A 22,656-nucleotide genomic window follows, 5' to 3' on the forward strand; every position below is an offset into this window, starting at 1 on the left:
CCTGTAATATTAGAATATTGTTTTATTGGTTGTGTACTGTTTGGCACTGTCTTGGATACCATACAGGGTGGTCCATTGATCGTGACCGGGTCAAATATCTCACGAAATAAGCGTCAAACGAAAAGATTACAAAGAACAAAACTTGTCTAACTTGAAGGGGAAACCAGATAGCGCTATGGTTGGCCCGCTAGATGGCGCTGCCATAGGTCAAACGGATATCAACTGCGTTTTTTAAATTGGAACCCCCATTTTTATTACATATTCCTGTAGTACTTAAAGAAATATGAATATTTTAGTTGGACCACTTTTTCGCTTTGTGGTAGAAGGCGCTATAATAGTCACAAACGTATAAGTACGAGGTATCACGTAACATTCCGCCAGTGCGGAATACATTACGCGTGATACATTACGCGTGTTAAAATGGACCGTTTACCAATTGTGGAAAAAGTCGATACCGTGTTGATGTATGGTTATTGTGTTTATTTAGACAACCAGTTTCGGCATCTCAATAATGCCATCTTCTGGCCCCTATGCACTCCATGTATAGAAAAAACTAAACTAAACTCCTCCCGAACAAGCGATGAAGGCCCAACGGTACCGACCGGCCGCCGTGTCATCCTCTGCCCACAGGCGTCACTGGATGCGGATATGGAGGAGCATGTGGTCAGACCACCGCTCTCCCGGCCGTATGTCAGTTTCCGAGACCGGAGCCGCTACTTCTCAATTAAGTAGCTCCTCAGTTTGCCTAACAAGGGCTGAGTTTACCCTGCTTGCCAACAATGCTCGGCAGACCGGATGGTCACCCATCCAAGTGTTATCCCAGCACGACAGCGCTGAACTTCGGTGATCTGACGGGAACCGGTGTTACCATTGCGGCAAGGCCGTTGGCACTCCATGTATAGACAATCAGATATATCGATAATTGCATAGATTTTCTTTGGCAAATATTTGACCAACGCAGTTCCTAATCCACAGTGGATCAACATAAATTAAGAGAGCTGTATTGTGCGAAAAGTTGCAATTGACTCTAAATAATGAAGAGTGTGAGGTCACTCACATGAATATTAAAAGGAATCCAGTAAATTTCGGTTACACGAAAAATGAGAGAAATCTACACGTTGTGAATTCAACTAAATACCAAAAAATTACAATTACTAATATCTTACATTGAAACGACCACATAAATAATGTTGAGGGGAGCGAAACCCAAAAAGAACGCTTGGGAGGTGGAACAGGCCTACTAAAGAGACTGCCTTCACTAAGCTTGTCCCCCCTCTGCTATAGTACTGCTGTGGGGTATGGAATCCTTGCCGCGTAGGATTGACGGAGCACATCGAAAAAGTTCAAAGAAGGGCATCACGTTTTGTAGTATCGCGAAATAAGGGAGGGACAGTTACGGATATGATACACCAGTTGGAGTGGTAATCATTAAAACAAAGGCACTTTTCGTTTTGTGACGAGGTCCTTTACGAAATTTCAATCTCCAACATTCTCCTCCGAGTGCGAAAATACAGGGTGATTCAAAAAGAATACCACAACTTTAGGAATTTAAAACTCTGAAACGACAAAAGGCAGAGCTAAGCAGTATCTGTCGGCGAATTAAGGGAGCTATAAAGTTTCATTTAGTTGTACATTTGTTCGCCATTTCAGCCAATAAAGTTTTTGGTCCCTTTTTCTTCGAAGGTGCTCCTGTAACTGGACTACAGTATCTGGAGATGTTAGAGAATTGGCTGTTCCCTCAGCTCGAACAAGAAGCACAAAAATTCATATTTCAGCAGGATGGAGCGCCACCACATTGGCACTTATCTGTCCGTAACTACTTGAACGTCAACTACCCGAGGCGATGGATCGGCCTCCAGGCAGCCCGTGACAGAGCACGTCATCACTGGCCTCCAAGAAGCCCTGATCTTACCCCCTGGAATTTTTTCTTATGGGGGTATGTTAAGGATATGGTGTTTCGGCCACCTCTCCCAGCCACCATTGATGATTTGAAACGAGAAATAACAGCAGCTATCCAAACTGTTACGCCTGATATGCTACAGAGAGTGTGGAACGAGTTGGAGTATCGGGTTGATATTGCTCGTGTGTCTGGAGGGGGCCATATTGAACATCTCTGAACTTGTTTTTGAGTGAAAAAAAAACCTTTTTAAATACTCTTTGTAATGATGTATAACAGAAGGTTATATTATGTTTCTTTCATTAAATACACATTTTTAAAGTTGTGGTATTCTTTTTGAATCACCCTGTATTTTGTTGGAACCCACCTGCATAGGGAGAAATCATCACTACAAAAAAATAGAGAAATCAGGGCTCACACTGAAGGATTTAAATGTACATCTTTTCCGCACTCTTTTCAACTGTGGAACGGCAGAGAAATAGAGCGAAAGCCGTTTGATAAACTCTCTATCGGGCATTTAACAGTGAATTGCAGAGTAGTCATGTAGATGTAAATATAGATGGAAAAAATAAAAATGAGTGTGGTCCTTCACATGAGTAATGAAAAATTTTTTCTTAAATGTTTAGCTACACCACAAGTAAGATAAATTTAAAGAATGTTGATACAACTAAATATCTCAGTATTACAATTACAAATAGCTTAAACTAGAACCATCATACAGAAAATGTTGGCAAACCATCATACAGAAAATGTTGGAGTGGGAGGGAAAGGGGGGGGGGGAGACAAATGAAAAAATGCATTTCACTGGCAGGACACGTAGAAGATATAACAAATCTACTAATCTAGATTACCTACATTTTGCTTGTCTGTCCTCTTCTGCAATATTGCCTATAGGATTGAAGGACGACATAGAAAAAGACCATGGAAGGGCAGCTCTTTTTGCATTATCGCGAAACAGAAGTGAGAGTGCCACAGATATGATGAGCGAGTCGGGGTAGCAATAATTAAAACAGAGGCGTTTTTCGTTGCGGCGAGATCTTTTCACGAATTTCGATCACCTACTTTCTCTTCCGAGTGCCAAAATGTATTGACTCTCAGATTCACAGGGAAAAATAACCATCTTAATTTAAGCTCCCACAGGAAGATTAGGAGTTTTTTTTCATGTTATTTGAGAGTGGAACAGTAGAGAAACACGATATTGCAGTGCCTGTGTTGATAAGAAGAACGATGCAATATTCCTTCAGACATGTTACATGTATTCACTGCGGCGACTGCCGGCCGGGAGGGCCGAGCGGTTCTAGGCACTACAGTCTGGAACCGCGCGACCGCTATGGTCGCAGGTTCGAATTCTGCCTCGGGCATGGATGTGTGTGATGTTCTTAGGTTAGTTAGGTTTAAGTAGGGGACTGATGACCTCAGAAGTTAAGTCCCATAGTGCTCAGAGCCATTTGAACCATTTTGAAATGCGGTGACTACGGCTGTTATGAAATATATGAAATGTATTCGCAGCTGCGAATACGAACAACCATCAGCTGTATGAGGAAATGACGGCAGTGAAAATTTGTGCCGGATCGTGACTTGAACCCAGATTTCCTGCTTCACGCAAGTGGTCGTCTTAACCGCCTTGGCTATCGTTTCACAACGGCCGGACCCGAATTTCCATCGATACCATATTGCAGTGCGTGTGTTGTTCAGAAGTGAGATGAGAAGCTCCTTCGGACGCATATGTATGCCCGAAGGAACAGACACTGCGGCAACTACAGCCGTTATGACATACAAGAATTGTGTTCTCATGTGCGAATACGGGCAACCATCAGTTGTTTAATGGAATAATCTCAGTGCAAATTTGTGCCGGATCGGACTCGAACGCAGATTTCCCGCTTATCACGAGCGGGTCCTTACCATTAGGCTATCCGAGCATGATTCGTAGCCACACCCAGGCTTCCATATGTCGTCAGACATGTATCTACAACCTGCACTCGTACGTTCATTATGTATATTCCCTTACAGAGGAGACATTTTAATTGAATGTCGCCTGCCCGCTGTCGGCGGGTAAATACGATACTGCAGTGCCCGTGTCGTTCGGAAGTACGATGAGAAGTTCCTTCGGACATGCACAAAGCTCCAGCTGTTGTCGTTCCTGCGCCACAACCTGTACTCTTGCACACATTACGTTTTAATTGAAAGTCGCTGCCTGGTATCGGCGGATGAATGCGATATTGCAGTGCCAGTGTCATTAAGAAGAACGATGCAGTGAATTACATAATGTGTATACGAGTATAGATTGTGACGCAGGAACGACGACAAGTGGTTCAGGCGATCGCTCGTGTAAAGCGGAAATCCGGGTTCGAGTCCCTATCCGGCACAACTTTTCACTGTCTTCATTCCCTTGTACAGCTAAAGGCAGTTCGTATCCGCACCTGAAAATACATTTAATCTAGCAGAGAAATAGTCTGAAATTTGTTCTCTGAGCCCTCTATCAAACACTTAATTGGAGAGTACTCTAGATGTAGATTTTATTCGCTGTAAAAGATATCACACTTCAATTCAATTAAAAGTTTAGAATGAAAAACAGCCCACAGTTGCACTAATTTATTTTAAACTTTGACCATGGTTTCTGCTATAATAATATAGCCTTCTTCAGAAGTCATAAGCTTTTAAACATGAAAAATGTCTTAGCCCAGCGGCTGCGTCAAGATCAATTAAATAAAATAGCTTCAACAGGCATATGCCTGTTTCGACCATAAGTAAAATTACCTATGGCACCGTATGTCCTCCGCCACTACATCTGTTACACTACGCGCACGGTCGTGCAGATGTAGTGGAGGACGACATACATCTACATCCACATGGATACTCTGCAAATCACATTCAAGTGCCTGGCAGAGGGTTCACCGAAGCACCTTCACAATTCTCTATTATTCCAATCTCGTATAGCGCGCGGGAAGAACGAACTCCTGTATCTTTCCGTATGAGCTCTGGTTTCCCTTATTTTACCGTGGTGATCGTTCCTCACTATGTAGTTCGGTATCAACAAAATATTTTCGCATTCGGAGGAGAAATTTGGTGATTGGAATTTCGTGAGAAGATTCCGTCGCAACGAAAAACGCCTTTTTTTTAACGATTTCCAGCCCAAATCCCGTATCATTTCTGTGACACTCTCTCCCATATTTCGCGATAATAGAAAACGTGAGAAATTTGTTAACATCGAGTATAGATTTAAGTGGCAGGAAGTCGTTTCTGAAAGTGTTTGTATGGAGTGTAGCCATGTATGGAAGTGAAACATGGACGATAACCAGTTTGGACAAGAAGAGAATAGAAGCTTTCGAAATGTGGTGCTACAGAAGAATGCTGAAGATAAGGTGGGTAGATCACGTAACTAATGAGGAGGTATTGAATAGGATTGGGGAGAAGAGAAGTTTGTGGCACAACTTGACTAGAAGAAGGGATCGGTTGGTAGGACATGTTTTGAGGCACCAAGGGATCACAAATTTAGCATTGGAAGGCAGCGTGGAGGGTAAAAATCGTAGAAGGAGACCAAGAGATGAATACACTAAGCGGATTCAGAAGGATGTAGGTTGCAGTAGGTACTGGGAGATGAAGAAGCTTGCACAGGATAGAGTAGCATGGAGAGCTGCATCAAACCAGTCTCGGGACTGACGACCACAACAACAACAACAGAAAACGTGCCGCCTTTCTTCGAACTTTTCCGATGTACTACGTCAGTCCTATCTGGTAAGGATCCCACACCTCGCAGCAGTATTCTAAAAGAGGACGGACAAGCGTAGTGTAGGCAGTCTTCTTAGTAGGTCTGTTACATTTTCTGAGTGTCCTGCGAATAAAACGCAGTCTTTGGTTAGCCTTCCCCACAACATTGTCTATTTGTTCTTTCCAATTTAAGTTGTTCGTAATTCTAATACCTAGGTATTTAGTTGAATTTACAGCTTTTAGATTAGACTGATTTATCGTGTAACCGAAGTTTAAAGAATTCCTTTTAGCACTCATGTGGATGACCTCACACTTTTTGTTATTCAGGGTCAACTGCCACTTTTCGCACCATTCAGATATTTTTTTCTAAACGGTTTTGCACTTCGTTTTGATCTTCTGATGACTTTATTAGTCGATAAACGACAGCGTCGTCTGCAAACAACCGAAGACGGCTGCTCAGATTGTAATTTTACTTATGATCGAAACAGTCTTATGCCTGTTGAAGTTATTTTATTTTATCGATCTTGACGCAGCCGCTGGGATAAGACATTTTTCATTTTTAAAAGCTTATGATTTCTGAAAATGGCTACATTATTATAGCAGAACCCATGGTCAAGGTTTAAGATAAACATAATTAGTGCAACTGTGGGCTGTTTTTCATTCGGGACAATTTCGTAACGGTTACTGGTGTTGCTGCCACGATGAAAATAATCAGTTAAAAGTCACTGCATTTTAGAGCGTGCAATTTCATCCATTTGGGTGTCAAAAGTACAGGGTCGGTAAAATAAAACACGCAGAAAATATTTCAGTTCACCTTCCAGGCGTTTCATTTTGCCTACCCTGTAGATAAGCAGTGCCAATACGTTCACCTTTGTCTCAATTCCCCTTTTTTCTCTTCGTTTTTTTTCTTTCAAAACTTGTGTAAGCCTCCGCGGAAAGAAGTACCGATAGGTGAACGCGTCGCGGCCTGCATGTGGGTCAGCGGGATGCGAGGTGCGCCGCGAGCGGCTAACTGTACCGCGAGAACGGGCGGCCTTCACAAGTACGAAAGCAGGCAGAGTACTCGGACCGCCTGCGCCTACCCGCCGGCGTGGCTTCCTCTTCAGCTGCCGACTCGCAGCCGCCACAGGCTCGCTGTGCTGTTACAGCAGGCGAAAGAGAAAATGCCACGCCGCGCAGGAACCATAGAGCAGCGTGATGTAGCACCTGTTGCTGATAGAGACGTAAATACAAGCTTACTGCCACACCAATAACACTGAGCTCCTAGGTCCTTGAGGATGAACGCCAAATATTATTTTTACTGCTCGCTTTTGTGCAATCACTATTAACTTTCTAACAAGGGATACTACCCATCAGATTTAGTGGTAAGAGGGCTCAGTGGACAGCCAATCAGAAGAAAAAAAAAAAAGCACAATAGAAAGAGTGAACAGCCAAAAGACAAGAAATGCAATACAGAGCAGCCTAAGAAAGCAACAGCGCAGTGGGTACGTAGTCAGAGTATTAGACTGCTGACCAGGCGAGAAGTGTGCAAAACCTACCTCGTGACAAATTATTGTTATTATTATTATTATTATTATTTTTCACTGTTCGCTGTATTCAAATTTGTGTCTGTGCCGTGGTGTTACGTCCGTTTGCAACAGCAAGATGTAAGGACGGGACCTTTAATGACGGTTGATTCTGAACAACTACTCTATCACCAGCCGAAAGGAACTGGCTTTCGAATGGGAACTGCAGACGTTTGATAACAAGGCGACACATCAACCGATTCCTCCACCGGAAAATACGTCTGATCTCCGAGTAACTACTGCAACTTACACTCTTGTGAATCTGCTAACTGTATTCATCTCTTGGTCTCCCTTCACGGTTTTTACGCTCCACGCTTCCCTCCTGTTCTAAGTTGGTGATACCTTGATGCCACAGAATGTGTCCTACCAACCTATCCCTTCTTCTGGTGAGGTTGTCACAACTTTCTTTTGGCTCTGAGTACTATGGGACTTAACTACTGAGATCATGAGTCCCCTAGAACTTAGAACTAATTAAACCTAACTAACCTAAGGACATCACACACACACCCATGACCGAGGCAGGATTCGAACCTGCGACCGTAGTGGTCGCGCGGTTCCAGACTGTAGCGCCTAGAACCGCTCGGCCACCCTGGCCGGCAACTTTCTTTTCTCCCCAATTCTATTCACTTCCTCATTACTAGTTACGTGATCTCCCCCTCTAATCTTCAGCTTTCTTCTGTAGCACCACATTTCAAAAGCTTCTATTCCATTCTTGACAAAACCGTTTATCATCCATGTTTCACTTTCATACATGGCTACAATCCTTACCTTACAAATATTTAAGAAAACACTTCCTGACGAGGAGCATCAGGGTTGAGTATAATTGAATTTTAGCTACTTGAGAGGGCTACCATGAGAAACGAATGATCGGAGGACAGTGAAACTTTGTGGAAACATTTTTAAGGGCGTACAGAAGAGAAATAACGAATAAACCACAGAAACAAACACATTTTAATTTCTGCATGAGAGGGTGACATTTGTTAAAAGCTTACGTAAAGGCTACAAACGTTGCTCAACGCGACGACCATTTACAACAACGATTGTCGGGAGCTGCAGTAGAAATACCATTTCACAACTCTTCGCAGCACTTTTCGAACTGTGGAACATGGAATATTCAGCTCTCTTGACACAGTCGTGTACTGCTTGAAGATCGCATCCAGCGTTTTCAGCCATGGCAACATTAAGTTCAACGATTTGTGGCGCAACTGTCCGTCGGCATCTCCCAGCAGCAGTTCCCAAACAGCCAGTTAGTTCTAAATCCCGATGAAGTTCTTCAACCCCCCGTTGCCGAAAGAGGATTTCTCCGTATTCCGTTAATGCGTCGCCACTAACATTAGCCTTTATCAAAACAACGGTAAATGTTACGCCTTACGGTAAATGTTGTTTTGATAAAACAGCTTGACGAGCCTTGCTCACGTTGTTCAGACCCATGTTGACTATCTGCAACTGCAATGCGCATTCCTGCTTATATTTCCATCCTACGACGCTTAACGCCAAGCTATGACACTAACACCATTAAATACGCGAATCCTGCAGCGCGCATTCTGAAAACCATCCCTATAAAGTTGAGTACCCACCTGGATAATAGTTTTCCATCTACACTGGCTCAAGTATCGGAAGTTTAACTATAGGTATGATGTATATAAGCAGTTTTCTTCAAAATGTCTGGCCAAACGACACGAATATGTGGCTCGTGACAAATGAAATCAATGTATCAGTTATCTTGTTAATATAAAAATGCGTCAGTCTCTTGGAAAAATGTCCTTAATATTTGTTATATAGGCTTTTAAAAAACTACGCACACAAAATTTAAGTGTTTAGAGGAGACAAAAAGAATCACTTTTTTATGTGACAAAAATGTCACAGGTACACCAAAAATGGTTCAAATGGCTCTGAGCACTATGGGACTTAACTTCTGAAGTCATCAGTCCCCCAGAACTTTGAACTACTTAAACCTAACTAACCTAAGGACATCACACACATCCATGCCCGAGGCAGGATTCGAACCTGCGACCGTAGCGGTCGCACGGTTCCCGACTGAAGCGCCTAGAACCGCTCGGCCACACCGGCCGGCTCACAGGTACACCATTCCGCCGCTAAAGGTCCATGAAGGTTTAGACAATGGGTGTGTTCTGCGACGGTGTTCAAACTACCGTATGATGAATATTTTTTTTAGGGTACTGCTGAAAACGACATCTGTTTACATTCATACACAACTGACATCTGCGTGCTTTCAACAACCACAATAGCCCCGTCTGGGAGTCGGAATATTCGAAAGTAACTTGGTGTGTTCCACCATAACGGATTTACTCCAAACGTCTGGGCTGGTATGGTTCACGACCGTCTGATTGGACCACGTTTTCAGCTTGGTGGAGGAAATTAGCGTCTCTTTCTCCGTGAAATACTGCCAGAAATGTTGGACAATATCCTGCGTGTAGTTAAGTCAACGATTATGGTTTCAGTACGACGGGCACTACGACATTTTGCGGCTTGATGTCAGAACACTGTTTTCCACAATTTCTGGCTTGATCTGACCTCAATCCTACGTCGGTGGTGATGAAGCGTTTGGTGCACGAGATACCGATATACTCTGCAGAAGAGCATCCATTATTCGTGTAACAGCTGGGTGTTCTGAGCCTGTAAGGAAAGTGCAGCGTCAAATCCCTAGCGGGGAAACGGTGCAACTGTGACATTTGTGTCACATAGCTGAAGAGCTTATTTTTATTCTCCTCTAATAAGTCCTAAAATTGTGTACGTAGTTTTCTCAGGCTCTTTTAAAGATTGACTGACCACTTAATACAAAACTGGAGCCGTTCCATTTGCTCAGAGCTCATTAATATCCTTTCTCCAACTTTTTGGGTAGGAGGTCCGACATTTTTAAATTGCATGGTAGACTGTTGCCATTAGAAGGGGGGACAAGTCTCTAGCCGAGTGTTGCCGGTATGTCCTTACCGTTATACAGTTCGTGGCTTTGGCTTGTGCCGTGTTTACCACAGGTGGGCGGCCAGAGCGAGCTCGTAAACGGAAACCGCATCCCGAAACCGGACACCGCTCTGTATGCAACGCCGCGCCTCTGGGGAAACACGACGCCAGCCGCGTCTGACGCCTCTCCACGGAGCGACAGATTCACTGACACAAGCGCTTCTCCTCGGAACTCGTTTTTGTTCGACCGTCGGAAGGGATGAAGGAGACTGTCAATCTGATCACGTCTAACTATTACGCCTGTCTTTTATCCTAGCTCGTACACCCGTAGTTTAGTCTCGCCAGTGGCGGACAGCGTCGTCATTTCGAAAAGAGACAGTCAGCTTATGATTCCTTAGACGAACGCAGAAACCTGTGTAAATGCGGCACTTATAATGTAAGTTACTGATCTATATGCAACGGCCCTTTGTTTGAACTCGGAGAGGACCAGTACTACTAGGTGCATCTTTTTGTCAGAAATTAAAGTTCAGCAACTCAAATGAATGGCACAAAGTTTCCTGTACTGAACGAAGACTGGAAGAAGGATCCCGGCTTGGACTTTTGTCATAAATACAATTCTCCCGGTGAGGTCTCGTGAGTCGTAGTTGTTATTCAATCGATTATTTAGTGATTTTCACGATCTATACATCGTGTACATAATATCTCGCTATGATCTGAAACGTGCAACTGGTTTATAAATACAGTACAGGGAATGAATCCTGACGATTTTCATGACAACTTGGAACATTTTATTTTACCTATGCCTTTCTCCTGCTATGCTTTCTTTTGTTGTACTTATCACGACTATACTGATTTTTGCTAAATTTACAGAAAACCAATCGATACACAATGTACTGAAAATTTCGTTTGTTGTTCGTTCTATCGCAAGACAGATAGTTTCTTGCATCTTCAGCATAGCAAGATAACTGTTAATTCGCCGATAGTCATAGCCATTATCTAAGCACACGGTTTTTTTAGAGTTTCGACTTTTTTGTTTATTTATTGTCTTTTGACACTAGTAGAATAATGTTCATACCGAAAACTGTAGCATTTACTGATTACACTTAGTGAAGATGTGGTTCATTACCCGATGTGGCTACGACAATGCTCCTTCAACGATTAAGTAAATACAGTAAATCTACAGAAACACACTGGCCAATTCCATAGCTGAAGTTCCTGCAAGGTAGACACATTCGTTTTTACTGTGCTTCAGTTGATACCGTTACTGACCTATGCGGCATTGTGCGGGAAACCACAGGTTGACATTTCATATCGGCACAGTTTGTATAGCGGGGCGGGTGGCAGATAATATCAGAGCAAATGTCAGCTACTGACAAAGGACTTTTTAACATCAGTACATAAACAAAAAGTTAATTGATTAACTATTGAAACAAGCATAAAACATAAGAAAAAATTAATTGTTTCTCGCTGTAATAAGGCAGTAAAATATTTAAAAGCAGACTTCTTAAAGTATGAGTTGTACACTAACCTAGAAAGAAACAAAAAATCTTCCATTAGCTGTGATAACTTTTCGTAAGTTTGAGGAAATAAAACAACGCAACTATTACGAAATCAGCAGGGCAGAAGCCGTTTAAATTTTTATATCCTCTTGTGTTTAAGTCGTTATTACTTACGCGATTGTTGTTCGATAAACGATTAAACGATAAAATCTGTCTCCCATATTCAATTTTCAGTTCATTCAAGCAGACGTTTGTGTGAAATGAATATGTTAATTAGGCACCCCTGATTGTTTCATGTTTCCTCATTCTTCCTCTCTGTTTTCGTTTATAAGACTGTTTACAAGGTGTTTTCGGAGAATGCAGTTGTAATGATTTATTAGTTTGTCAATCACTGGAGACTTAAATGTATGGTAGGAACAGTAACTCTTTTAATCTGATAGAATTGCAGAGGACCCAAGTTCAAGTACCGGCACAAATTTTAATTCATTTCATCAGCTATTATTTTCAAAGTAATTCTTTTTTTTTTTCAAGCTGACAACGCACGTCTCTCACAGGTTCATCGGTCTCAAACCATGGCCACTGTAGGAGCAGAGTACTGTATTTCTAGGTTAGCAAAGATAATTCTGCGCTGAATTGCGTGAACGACAAAGCTAAATTTTATATAACGTTTTCTCGGTTTTCAAGCTGTTTCCAACACAATGTCTCAAACGTACAGATACGTTTGCAAACTTCACAGTCTGTAGACTTTGCAGTTTCAACTGCGAACGTTTTCTAAATGAACGAGTGGGTGACAGGGTAAATATGAAAATGTAAGGTTGGTCTTTGGACAGCGTACATCGTTGTAAATCAGAAGCATGCAATTTAAAATATCTGCATTCGTACTCTTTCATACTTTATAGGCAGGGTGGTTGACTATTGCTGAAATTCTTGAAAAAATAATACCATCTGATGAGTGTTGTAGGAATAATGCAGGCAATGCATACTGTTAAAAATTCGAGCACGCTTCTCAGTTTGCTTCTGCTCGATACGACGGTTACCAGATATTTTTTCGTTTGTGACCACTGAAAATGATTCGTCAACAGAAAACTATTATGCTGAATTGAGCGCCTATTTTTTATTTATTAACTTTTAAAATGTTTAATTTTCAGTCTTCTGACTAGTCTAGGGAGTAGCACTTACACCCAAAGCCCTCAATTATCTGTTCAATGTGCTCCAATCTTTGTCTTCCCTTATACTTTTTACCCTCTAGAGCTCCCTCTAGTGCCCTGGAAGTTGTTCCTTGATATCTTAACATATGCCCTATCGCCCTATTCCTTCTTCATGTCAATGTTTTACATATGTTCCTCTTCTCTCCGATTCTGCGGAGAACCTCCTCATTTCTTATCAGTCCATCTAATCTTCAACGTCTTTCTATAGCACCATATCTCAAATGCTTCGATTCTCCTCTCTTCCGGGCTTCCAACAGTTCATGTTTCACTACCACTGTGCTCCATACGTATATTCTCAGACATTTCTTCCTAACCGCCAGAAAAAAGAGAGGAAAAAGAGAGTAACGCTACACTGAAAGCACGAAACTAAACAGATAGTTATATATATGAAGACAATGACTGTTCTTCAAAGAACAGATACTGTTGATGACCGTGCAGCTTTTCCCTGGAATAAATGATGATGTCTATAAGGTACTTTACATATGTAGAATTGTGGACAGTTGGGAATGCGAGTCTCACGGGAAGCGTGCAAGTCCCTGCAGTCGCGCTGTTCATCTGTGTCCTCGGTGGCTCAGTTGGACAGAGCGTCTGCCATGTAAGCAGGAGATCCCGGGTTCGAGTCCCGGTCAGGGCACACATTTTCAACTGTCCACATCGAGGTATATCAACAATACCTGTCGGCAGCTGAGGGTTTCAGTTAGTCATCATTTAAACAGATAGTGTCATAAGCAGCCTGGAGAGGTGCGATATTCCAAGTAGCACATTCGAGTCCCGACTTGTGCATAGGTGTGCGTTTTAAACCTCTCGTCACTCTGAGTTCACCACAGATACAGAGTATAAAATGAAAACCAAGGAACTAATGTATGCGATGAGTTTACTCAAAGATGACTACATTACGACTTTGCTCTTGATAACTTAGGCATTCAAATCTAAATTAAAAGAAAAGGGACATTTTGCTTGAGCTTCCACACCTCACATCCTGGGTAACAGTACGGTAATGATTTAATAAATAATATGAAGGTATTGGTTACTGGCTCGGCAACAAGACCAAATGTAGAGTTTTCAAACCAGATGATTAAGGGAAGTTAATTATCAAGTTATTACTGTCTTACCTACAGCCGGCCGGGGTGGCCGGGCGGTTCTAGGCGCTACAGTCTGGAACCGCGCGACCGCTACGGTCGCAGGTTCGAATCCTGCCTGGGGTATGGATGTGTGTGATGTCCTTAGGTTAGTTAGGTTTAAGTAGTTCTAAGCTCTAGGGGACTGATGACCTCAGAAGTTAAGTCCCATAATGCTCAGAGCCACTTTCCTCTTATATGTTAATTAATTCCGATCAAATTATATTTGCTTCATGAGACTGATAATGTATTAGCAACGGAGTAGAGGTCTAGGAAAAGAAGTTATTTCCAGTGACACTACATCGTTGCCTTTGTTCCCTGTAAATCTGCGCGCATATCTTTTGCTTAATCGGAACAGAAGTCATCAGTTCATGGAGTATGTGTTAATTAATTTAAACAGATCCGCTTTATTTATTCGAACCATGACCGGTTTCGAGATGTTAAAATTCCACCTTCAGTTGTATAAAATTATTGTATTTGGTAGCGCATGACGCGAGGTTACCCGGCGGCGGACAATTTCCACCAAGATGCGTTGATTTGGAGCATTTGCACTGACTGGCCCCACCGCATGCGTTACCGAATATAATAAATTTATACACCTGAAGATGGGATTTTAACATCCCGAAACCGGTCGTGTTTGGAATTAATAAATAATTAGTATAACTGAAGCGGATCTCTTTACATTAATTAACCATGCCTCTCAGTTTCGGATGTCCTACATACCAATAAAGAGTTTATCAGTATTAACAAAGGAATCCAACGCAGGACTTCCGATAGGAGCGGATGCAGTTTCCGCCACCTGTAGACAGCCGGTGAGTCAGCCGTATCTGGGTCAGGGAATGGTCAACACCGCCTCCGCTGCCGGCCCTGTTTGCTTTTAAGGCGCGCCCAGCCACGAAAAACGCGTCCGTTTCCTTTACGGTCAAATTTGTGTACTGTGACGCCTTATTTATGTTGAGTCTCCTTTCCCTTGTCGAAACGGTTTAGGCACGAGAAACGTTTTGATTAGCCACTGGACTCCATCGGTGTGTCCCACCTGCCCAGTGCTTTCTAAGTTACCTTTCTTTTCATCAGTAAACTCATTTTCTTCTGGGTGGGCGCCACAGCCTCGATAAACTTGAAGAATGACTTCATGCCACCGGGCCATGTTTTAAAATTGTACTTTATTCAGCACTACTAATTTCAGGTATGGCCTATTTACAAGTATGCAATCATATAACACATGTGGATACATTCTTGTCTCGTCATACAAAATACGTGTGCTATGGGTAACTGCGAATAGCATGGTCGTGAAAGTGCATGATCTCATGGTATATAGCCACAAAACACACCTTGAAACGAAAGGACGCATTCATATCTGCAATGGACGCACTTGAAAATGGACCATGCGTCAACCTAGTAGAGCCGGAGGTACAATTTTAAAATACATCCTGATTGATAAATGACTTTCGTCAATAAACACGTGATCAGACTCAATTCCTGGGTTATATAAGGAAAAGTGGTAAGAGATTCCTAAGCTGTTGTTGCTTTCACGCCTTATAAGAAAAGATCAAGCGCACTAACTGTGGCATATCTGCTATTGAGGATCACATCAGCAGTGTATCTAAAGGTTTGTAACAGTTATGACTTCCGTCAGCTTAGATTCATTGTTTGAAGAACTCATTATTTATGTATAATTCAAATGGCTCTGAGCACTATGGGACTTAACATCTGAGGTCATCAGTCCCCTAGAACTTAGAACTAATTAAACCTACCTAACCTAAGGACATCACACACATCCATGCCTGAGGCAGGACTCGAACTTGCGACCGTAGCGGTCTCGCGGTTCCAGACTGAAGCGCCTAGAACCGCTCGGCCACCACGGCCAGCTATGTATAATTAACTACAGAGTTTAGAGAGGATATTAATTTTAGATTCTCATTCAATCTTTACATAAACTGACCAGAAGGGTTATACTATTGCATTAGTTGTTTCAACTGTTCCTTTAAATAGGAAAGAAACACGTGGTTTCATTAAAATCAATGAACAAGATGTTACCCACATGGTAGCGGCCAGACTAAGTACGATTTGCAGATCGTTTGTTTCCACTTTGTAGATGAATTTTAAACAGTTCCTCAAGTTTGATCCTCGTTGTATTATACTTAAAAATTGCGGTATATGTGTAACAGCAACGGCTTAAGAGAGGCTACCTCAGATCCATCTGCAGTATCAAAGAGTACGCATACTGAGCGATTTACAATGGAACGACCACATAAAACAAACGTTGATAAGCCAGTCGCCAGACAGAGGTTCATTGGATGAAGCCTTAGGAAGTGTATTTCATCCACAAAGGACATAGCCCACAAAACCCTCGTTCGACCAATCATTGAACGTTGCTTGTCGGTCTGTGACCCACAGCAGGTAAGACTGATAGAGGGAACAGAGGAGAATCAGAGAAGAGCAGCGTGTTTCGTTAGAAGTTCATTTAATAAACGCGAAAGCGTCACGGGCACCCTCAACCAACCACAGTGGCAGACACAAAAGGAGAGGTGCTATGCCTCGCGGTATGGTTTACTGTTACCGTTCCGAGAGCATACGTTCCTAGAAGGGTCAGCCGACACATTACTCCCATCTACGTATGTCTCAAGAAAAGACCAGGAAGGTAAAATTAGAGAGCTTCGACCTCATGTGGAGGCTTATCAGCAGTCTCTCTTGTTGCAAACCATTCGCTATTGGAATAGGAAAAGTGAGCAAGTGATAGCGAAACACGAAGTACCCTCCGCCACACATCGCAATGTGGCTTACGGAGTACAGATGTAGGTGTAGATGCAGATATATTAACCAATACCCGAATAAATCATAAGATTTGGACCCATACGAGGATCGGCCTACGTGGCTGCTGCCGTCTTCAGTACAACTTGGTCCGATTGTGTGATCTCATCGCATTTTTCTTATGTTAGTCAACGTTTCGGCCTTGGTTAAATTTAACCACCATGAGTGGAGTAGTTACTGCTCCCTGATGAAAGCCCTTTGCCATCGGTGCCGGATCGAAAGTCAATACAACAATATGATGACGCGGTCATATACCCGGAAAAATTGTTTAAGAGTACAAAAGGATCATTCACGCCATAGAAAAGTATATTGTCTTATCTGACAATGAGGTACTCGTATAACAAATACGAAATCTCTTCTCAATGATCTTTCGGCTACCAATGTGTTATCCAATGTCCTAATGCGCTGTCGACCTGGAGGTATCTAGTGGCAGTGTAATGACTTTGCATTAGCAGACGTTGCCCACGAACAGAAGAGGTGAAGTCGATGCCCTGTATTCATTTTCAAACGTCTCTGCAGTGTCTCATGGAGAAGGGTCACGTTTAATGTTGGTGACTATACGTCCGTCAGATGAGGTCGTTGATTCTCCGTTGTTTCTTTGATACTATTCCGAAGGGCAACACTACGTGTCGCCACCAAACGCAACATTGCTCGTACACTGAACAACACTCCTCGCAGAAAGAGACACAAACTTGGCTCACTGCTCTGAGGAAAAGAATGAACCGTAACCTCAGTGATTCATTATGTCATACGAAAACTGATGAAAATGGATCGCAATACCGAGGTTAAAACTAGAAAGAAGAAACTAACGGCTGGACAACGTGGCAGAGAAGAGCGATGCTGGTGGCTTTGTAAATTCAAGTGACGTACCTCATAAAAGGTCAGGCAAAATCAGATCCATCGAACGCCCTCTTCATAAATGTATGGAAGGTAGGTCTTGTTGTCACCTTTTAGGTAATAGATGCTACCCGATTAGCACGAAAATATTAATGTGATCTTCAAGAGTATCCCAATTACATGATCCCACCCCTTCAGTCAACGTGCCTAATTTTATGGTACGTCTATCATCTACGGGAAAACACAATTTTCAAATCTTGCAACAGTAAAAGTTTTGATGGAAGTGTGTGGAAGTGTGGAGGAAAAGCCTTGGAATGAAAACGTCTTTGATGTATTTGTGAACGTATGGTAGGTACTATGGAGCGAATACAGACGCTTGTAACGGCGATGAAATCCGAGTTCAGCCTGTCATGAAAATTTCAGTACAACAAACTGTTGTAAGCATCGACTAAGATTTTTAATTTGACCTGAAATCAGACTTGTCACGCACAACACGGTGAGAGGAAAATTGGCGCTGCACTAAGACAATGAGCAACTGCTCAACGGAAGTCTTATTCGTATCCCGACGGCAGTTTGTATCTTTACTTTCTCTGCTTAGATGTTCTCTCTAGGCTACCGAGTGAAAAGACCTACGGATTTCTTTGCTAGATTTTCTCCGAGTCGTTCACTGCAGTTCAGTAGACAATGAAAGTCATTCGTAAGGCAAATCTACGCGCTACAGGAATAAACTCCTAACTGGAACATGATCAAAGATTATAAATTTTATCATAATTCAATAGCGCTCTATGCTAACAACGAAACATGTGTTATTTGTCGGGCGTGTGAATTCTTTGCTGATCAGAGAGCCAGAAGGTCGTTGATCATTTGTGCCAGACAAGAACTCAAATATGGACGCGAATCCTACGATGCAAGTGGTCGTTTCACTAGGCCACGTAAGTGCACCTAAAGGACCGGTTCAGAGCAACAACTTGTCTGCGACATCTCTGTACACCTGTTAAATTTTACTTGATGGTAGGAGTATAGAGGAAAATATGACTATTTGATAATCTCGTGATTGCAAACGACATGATTAGTATTGTTGCAGAATACGCAGAATGTGGAAGAAATGCTGTGAAGCCAGGAGAAGGTTAAAGGTTTGAGTCAGTTCGCGAGTCAACCAGGATGTCTATTTCTACAACCTGTCCTTAAAAGACAGTGCGGCTCTAACGACATGGCCGTCGACAGGATGCTAAAACCTAACGGATGCCAAACCCTAAGTTTCTTCTCTTTTTGCGAAAGAACGATGTCTGGATTCGAAGTCCTTCTGAGACACAGTTTTAAGTTCATGGTAACCAAATAGGCCACATCTGTAAAATGCTTTTGTTGACCGAAGTCTTACACGACAGAAGTCGCTACACACTACCACGGTCTCGGAGTCTTAGCCGCATTATCAAGTGTATTTGAAATTTAGCGGCAGTAGGGCATCAGGTTCACGCCGAAACACTAGTAGGCAAACATGTATATTATGTTGACCGTCAAAGAACATCACAAATTATGGCTTCAATTTGACACATTCTGGGATGTTATTTGACGGTCAACAAACTGTAAATGTTTGGGCTACTGGTTGCTTTGGCGTGAACCTGACGTCTTACTACCACTAGATTTGAGATACACCTGATGACGTGGCTAAGACTCCGAGACCGTGGTAGTATATAGCGACTTCTGTCGTGTAAGACTTCAGTCAACGAAAGTATTTTACAACTGCGGCCGATTTGTTTACCAGGAACATGTTGCAGAACAGTTATGGATGATCCCCAAACAAAAATTTAAGTTTTACGTTGTTACAAATAATCAATTTAGCGCATGTTCCGCAGAGAGTAGCTTTCCAATCTGCCTTAACAATCTGTCTTTTTTTTTAGCGTCGTCTGTAAAATCCGTGTGCTCCTCTAAGACACTCGAAATCCGATAAGGTAAGTACAGATAGGCCAGATTTGAAAAAAAAACTGAATGTAGGTATATATTAGAGAAAAACTGGTTAAACAGAAATTGCTTCATTGTGTCAAAATAGTTCTTCGTCTTCCTATGCCGCCCTTAAGTGAGGGAGAATGTATTAGGTTGGTGTATAAGTTATAGCGTTGTTGTTTTGCGTGCTGGTATTCCGGTTGCTATGGCTTTATTTATCGATTTCCATTTTTTATTTGTGGTTCACTGCTGCTGTTTGAGTTTACGTAATGTCACTTTGTCATCTGGAGATAATGAGTGGAGCTGTGGACGCTACAAGATGGAGTGCCAAGAGGAGCAACCGCAGCATTTCCGACGCATTTTCTGCTTAAGTTCAATAGACGGGCGGCAGCAGCCAGAAACATTTGCGACATGTATGGGACGATGGTGTTTAGGCGTTAGGAAGACCTTAGGGGTTTGATGGAGATCGTTTAAACGCATTAATCCGCAGTGATCCATGTCAGTGTACTCGAGAACTGGCAAATATGATGAACTGTGATCATTCGAGCATCGTGCGACACTTACACGCAATGGGGAAGATTCAAGAATCGGGTGTATGGGTACCTCACGCTGTAAGCCAAAAATCACAAAAAAAGAAAACGCGAGTGGTCTCTGCTTGCTCGTCATCAATTTGTTCGTGAACAATAGCCACCATTCTTTTCTGTATCGTTACTGGTGAGGAGAAATGTTGTCTTTATGTTGACATAAAAAAGAAAGGAATGGTTGAGCCCAAACAAAGCAGCAACTCCCCGTACAAAGAGTTGCGCGCATCCACAAAAGGTAATGTTATGGAAATGGCGGAACAGTGACGGTGTGGTGTACAACAGATCACTTCCCCGAGGTGTAACCATCACTGCTAACTTTTATTATCAACAACTGAGACGTTTTGTGGACACAGTCCAAGAACAACGACCAGAAAGACTGCGCGAAGTGACGCTACTCCATGATAACGCCGCCTGCATTCTGATAGACGGACAAAAAACACTACACTGGTGTGGGGTTGAGGAGTCATTTGGCACCCACCTTATTCACCTGATCTTGTGCCCTCAGATTTTCATCTTTTCCACTCTGTGTCGAACAACCTTCAAGGAACTCCGTTTCCGGATGAAAACACGCTCCGGCAATGGCTCGACGAGTTGTTCGCCTGAAAACCACATGATTTCTACAGTGGCAGAATCGGAAAGCTACCCGAGCGTTGGCAAACGGTTGTAAATAGTGAAGGAGAGTATGATATTGACGACTAAAGTCTCTGTTATGTCTACTTGTTCTTTTTATTAAACTTATGGAAAAACGCTTCGAACTTAAGGGCCAACCCAACAGACGAGATGGTTTTGTTTAGTCTTCTTACAGGCCGCTGAGTATGGAAGAAATGGTGAGAAACGAGTAGCAAGTTAGAGGGTTGAGTCAGAACGTGAGTCAGTCACGGGGTCTCAATTTTTACAGCGTACCCGCAAAAGACAGTGGGGCTCTAACGACATCGTCGTCGACAGGATATTAACCATAACCTTCCATTTTTTTGCGAAAGAAAGGTGTCTGGATTCAAGTATCGACTGACGCACAGTTGATACGAATGATCAACGTAGCGGTATGCTCCGTAAGTAATAACTTTCAAACTTTCTGGCAGATTAAAACTGTCTGCCGGACCGAGACTCGAACTCGGGACCTTTGCCTTTCGCGGGCAAGTGCTCTACCAGTTGAGCTACCCAAGCACGACTCACGCCCCGTCGTCACAGCTTTACTTCTGCCAGTACCTCGTCTCCTACCTTCCAAACTTTACAGAAGCTCTCATGCGAACCTTGCAGAACTAGCACTCCTGAAAGAAAGGATACTGCGGAGACATGGTCCCGAGTTCGAGTCTCGGTCCGGCACACAGTTTTAATCTGCCAGGAAGTTTCATATCAGCGCACACTCCGCTGCAGAGTGAAAATCTCATTCGGATATAACTTTCAATTCTGCCTTAACATCCTGATTGTTTTAACTGGCTCGTCTAACGTTTGCTCCTCCAAGACACTCGAAACCTAGCGAGGTAAGTACCGGTATGCAAGATCTGAAAAAGTTTGGTGTAGGTACAAAATGGAGAACGTCCGATTCATCTGAAATCTGCTTCATAGTATCAAAATAGTTCTTCGCCTCCTCGCGCCGCACTTACTGAGAGAGAACGCACGTGTTCACACATCCACTCACGCTGTAGACACGCCGGCGTTGTCGGCTAATGGCACATTATTTGCCGTCGCTTACCTTGGAGTCCCACGACCCCTTGCGCTTCCCCTTGTGCTCTATGGTGACCGTCATGGCTTCGGCTGCGGTGGCGGCACTCTTAGTGCGCCCACTGTTCTTTGGCTGCGACACTGCTAGTCCGCGGGAAAGAGAGTAGGGTCACCACAAATGTTCACTTCACTGGGGCGGCGTCATGACACGGTAGGCCAGCTGCCGACAGGGATCCCGCACTATCACGCACGTACACGCACGGCACAGCACAGCGGGCTCAGGCGGTGGACGGCGGAGCTGCGTCGGCGCTGTCGGAGCTCGCAGCTCGGCGGTCGCGTCCAGGGGCTGTGGAGGACTGCTGCTGCCGGCAGCTGGCGTGTCCGCGGCGGCGGCGGAGCGGCCCCACCACGGCGGCGGCTGCTGCAGGCGCACTTTCTCCGCTCCCTGCAACACAGGAATGCGCCAAGGAGCGCTTAGGAGACACCAATTACGCCTTAATGGCGTGCTTTTGGATGTTTAGCGGAGTTGTCTATCTCATTTTTATGCGCAATATTTCGGCGGCCGAACCAGTCGTCTTCCGCAGGCGCTGCGAACAGTGTAGTTACGCGTACTCTCTGGCTGGACTCCAATCAGACTGTGAAATATCATTTTAGAAGGGACAAAATCTTCTAACTGCACTATTTTTAAATTTATCTATTCACCACAACCGCAATTTCAGCCTATGATGACATTCTATAGCGTAAGGCCATATTGTTCTTTTTAAGATGACACGGTCTTCTTGACAACCACCTTTACATATTCCAAGTATACATGGTGGTCCATTGATAGTGACCAGACCAAATATCTCACGAAATAAGCATATACTGGGTAGTTGTAATTAAACTGTCGGTGTTCCGAATGCTG

The 22,656-nt window shown here is 43.2% G+C and overlaps 1 protein-coding gene and 1 non-coding gene across 2 annotated transcripts in view; one reads left to right on the forward strand and one right to left on the reverse strand.

Moving 5' to 3' along the window:
- The window catches only part of LOC124622426 (atrial natriuretic peptide-converting enzyme), a 276,927-nt gene extending 254,819 nt beyond the window's left edge, over nucleotides 1-22,108 (reverse strand). Inside the window, exon 1 of the mRNA XM_047148159.1 lies at nucleotides 21,784-22,108. Within this exon, the coding sequence (XP_047004115.1) occupies nucleotides 21,784-21,837 (54 nt within the window). The 5' untranslated portion in view covers nucleotides 21,838-22,108. The remainder of the gene's footprint in view (nucleotides 1-21,783) is intronic.
- Nucleotides 13,359-13,433, forward strand: Trnat-ugu. The gene has a single exon. It is a non-coding gene; the product is annotated as a tRNA-Thr (tRNA).
- Nucleotides 22,109-22,656: the final 548 nt, after the last annotated feature.

The sequence above is a fragment of the Schistocerca americana genome, chromosome 1 (assembly GCF_021461395.2).
Source record: "Schistocerca americana isolate TAMUIC-IGC-003095 chromosome 1, iqSchAmer2.1, whole genome shotgun sequence".
Classification (NCBI taxonomy): domain Eukaryota; kingdom Metazoa; phylum Arthropoda; class Insecta; order Orthoptera; family Acrididae; genus Schistocerca; species Schistocerca americana.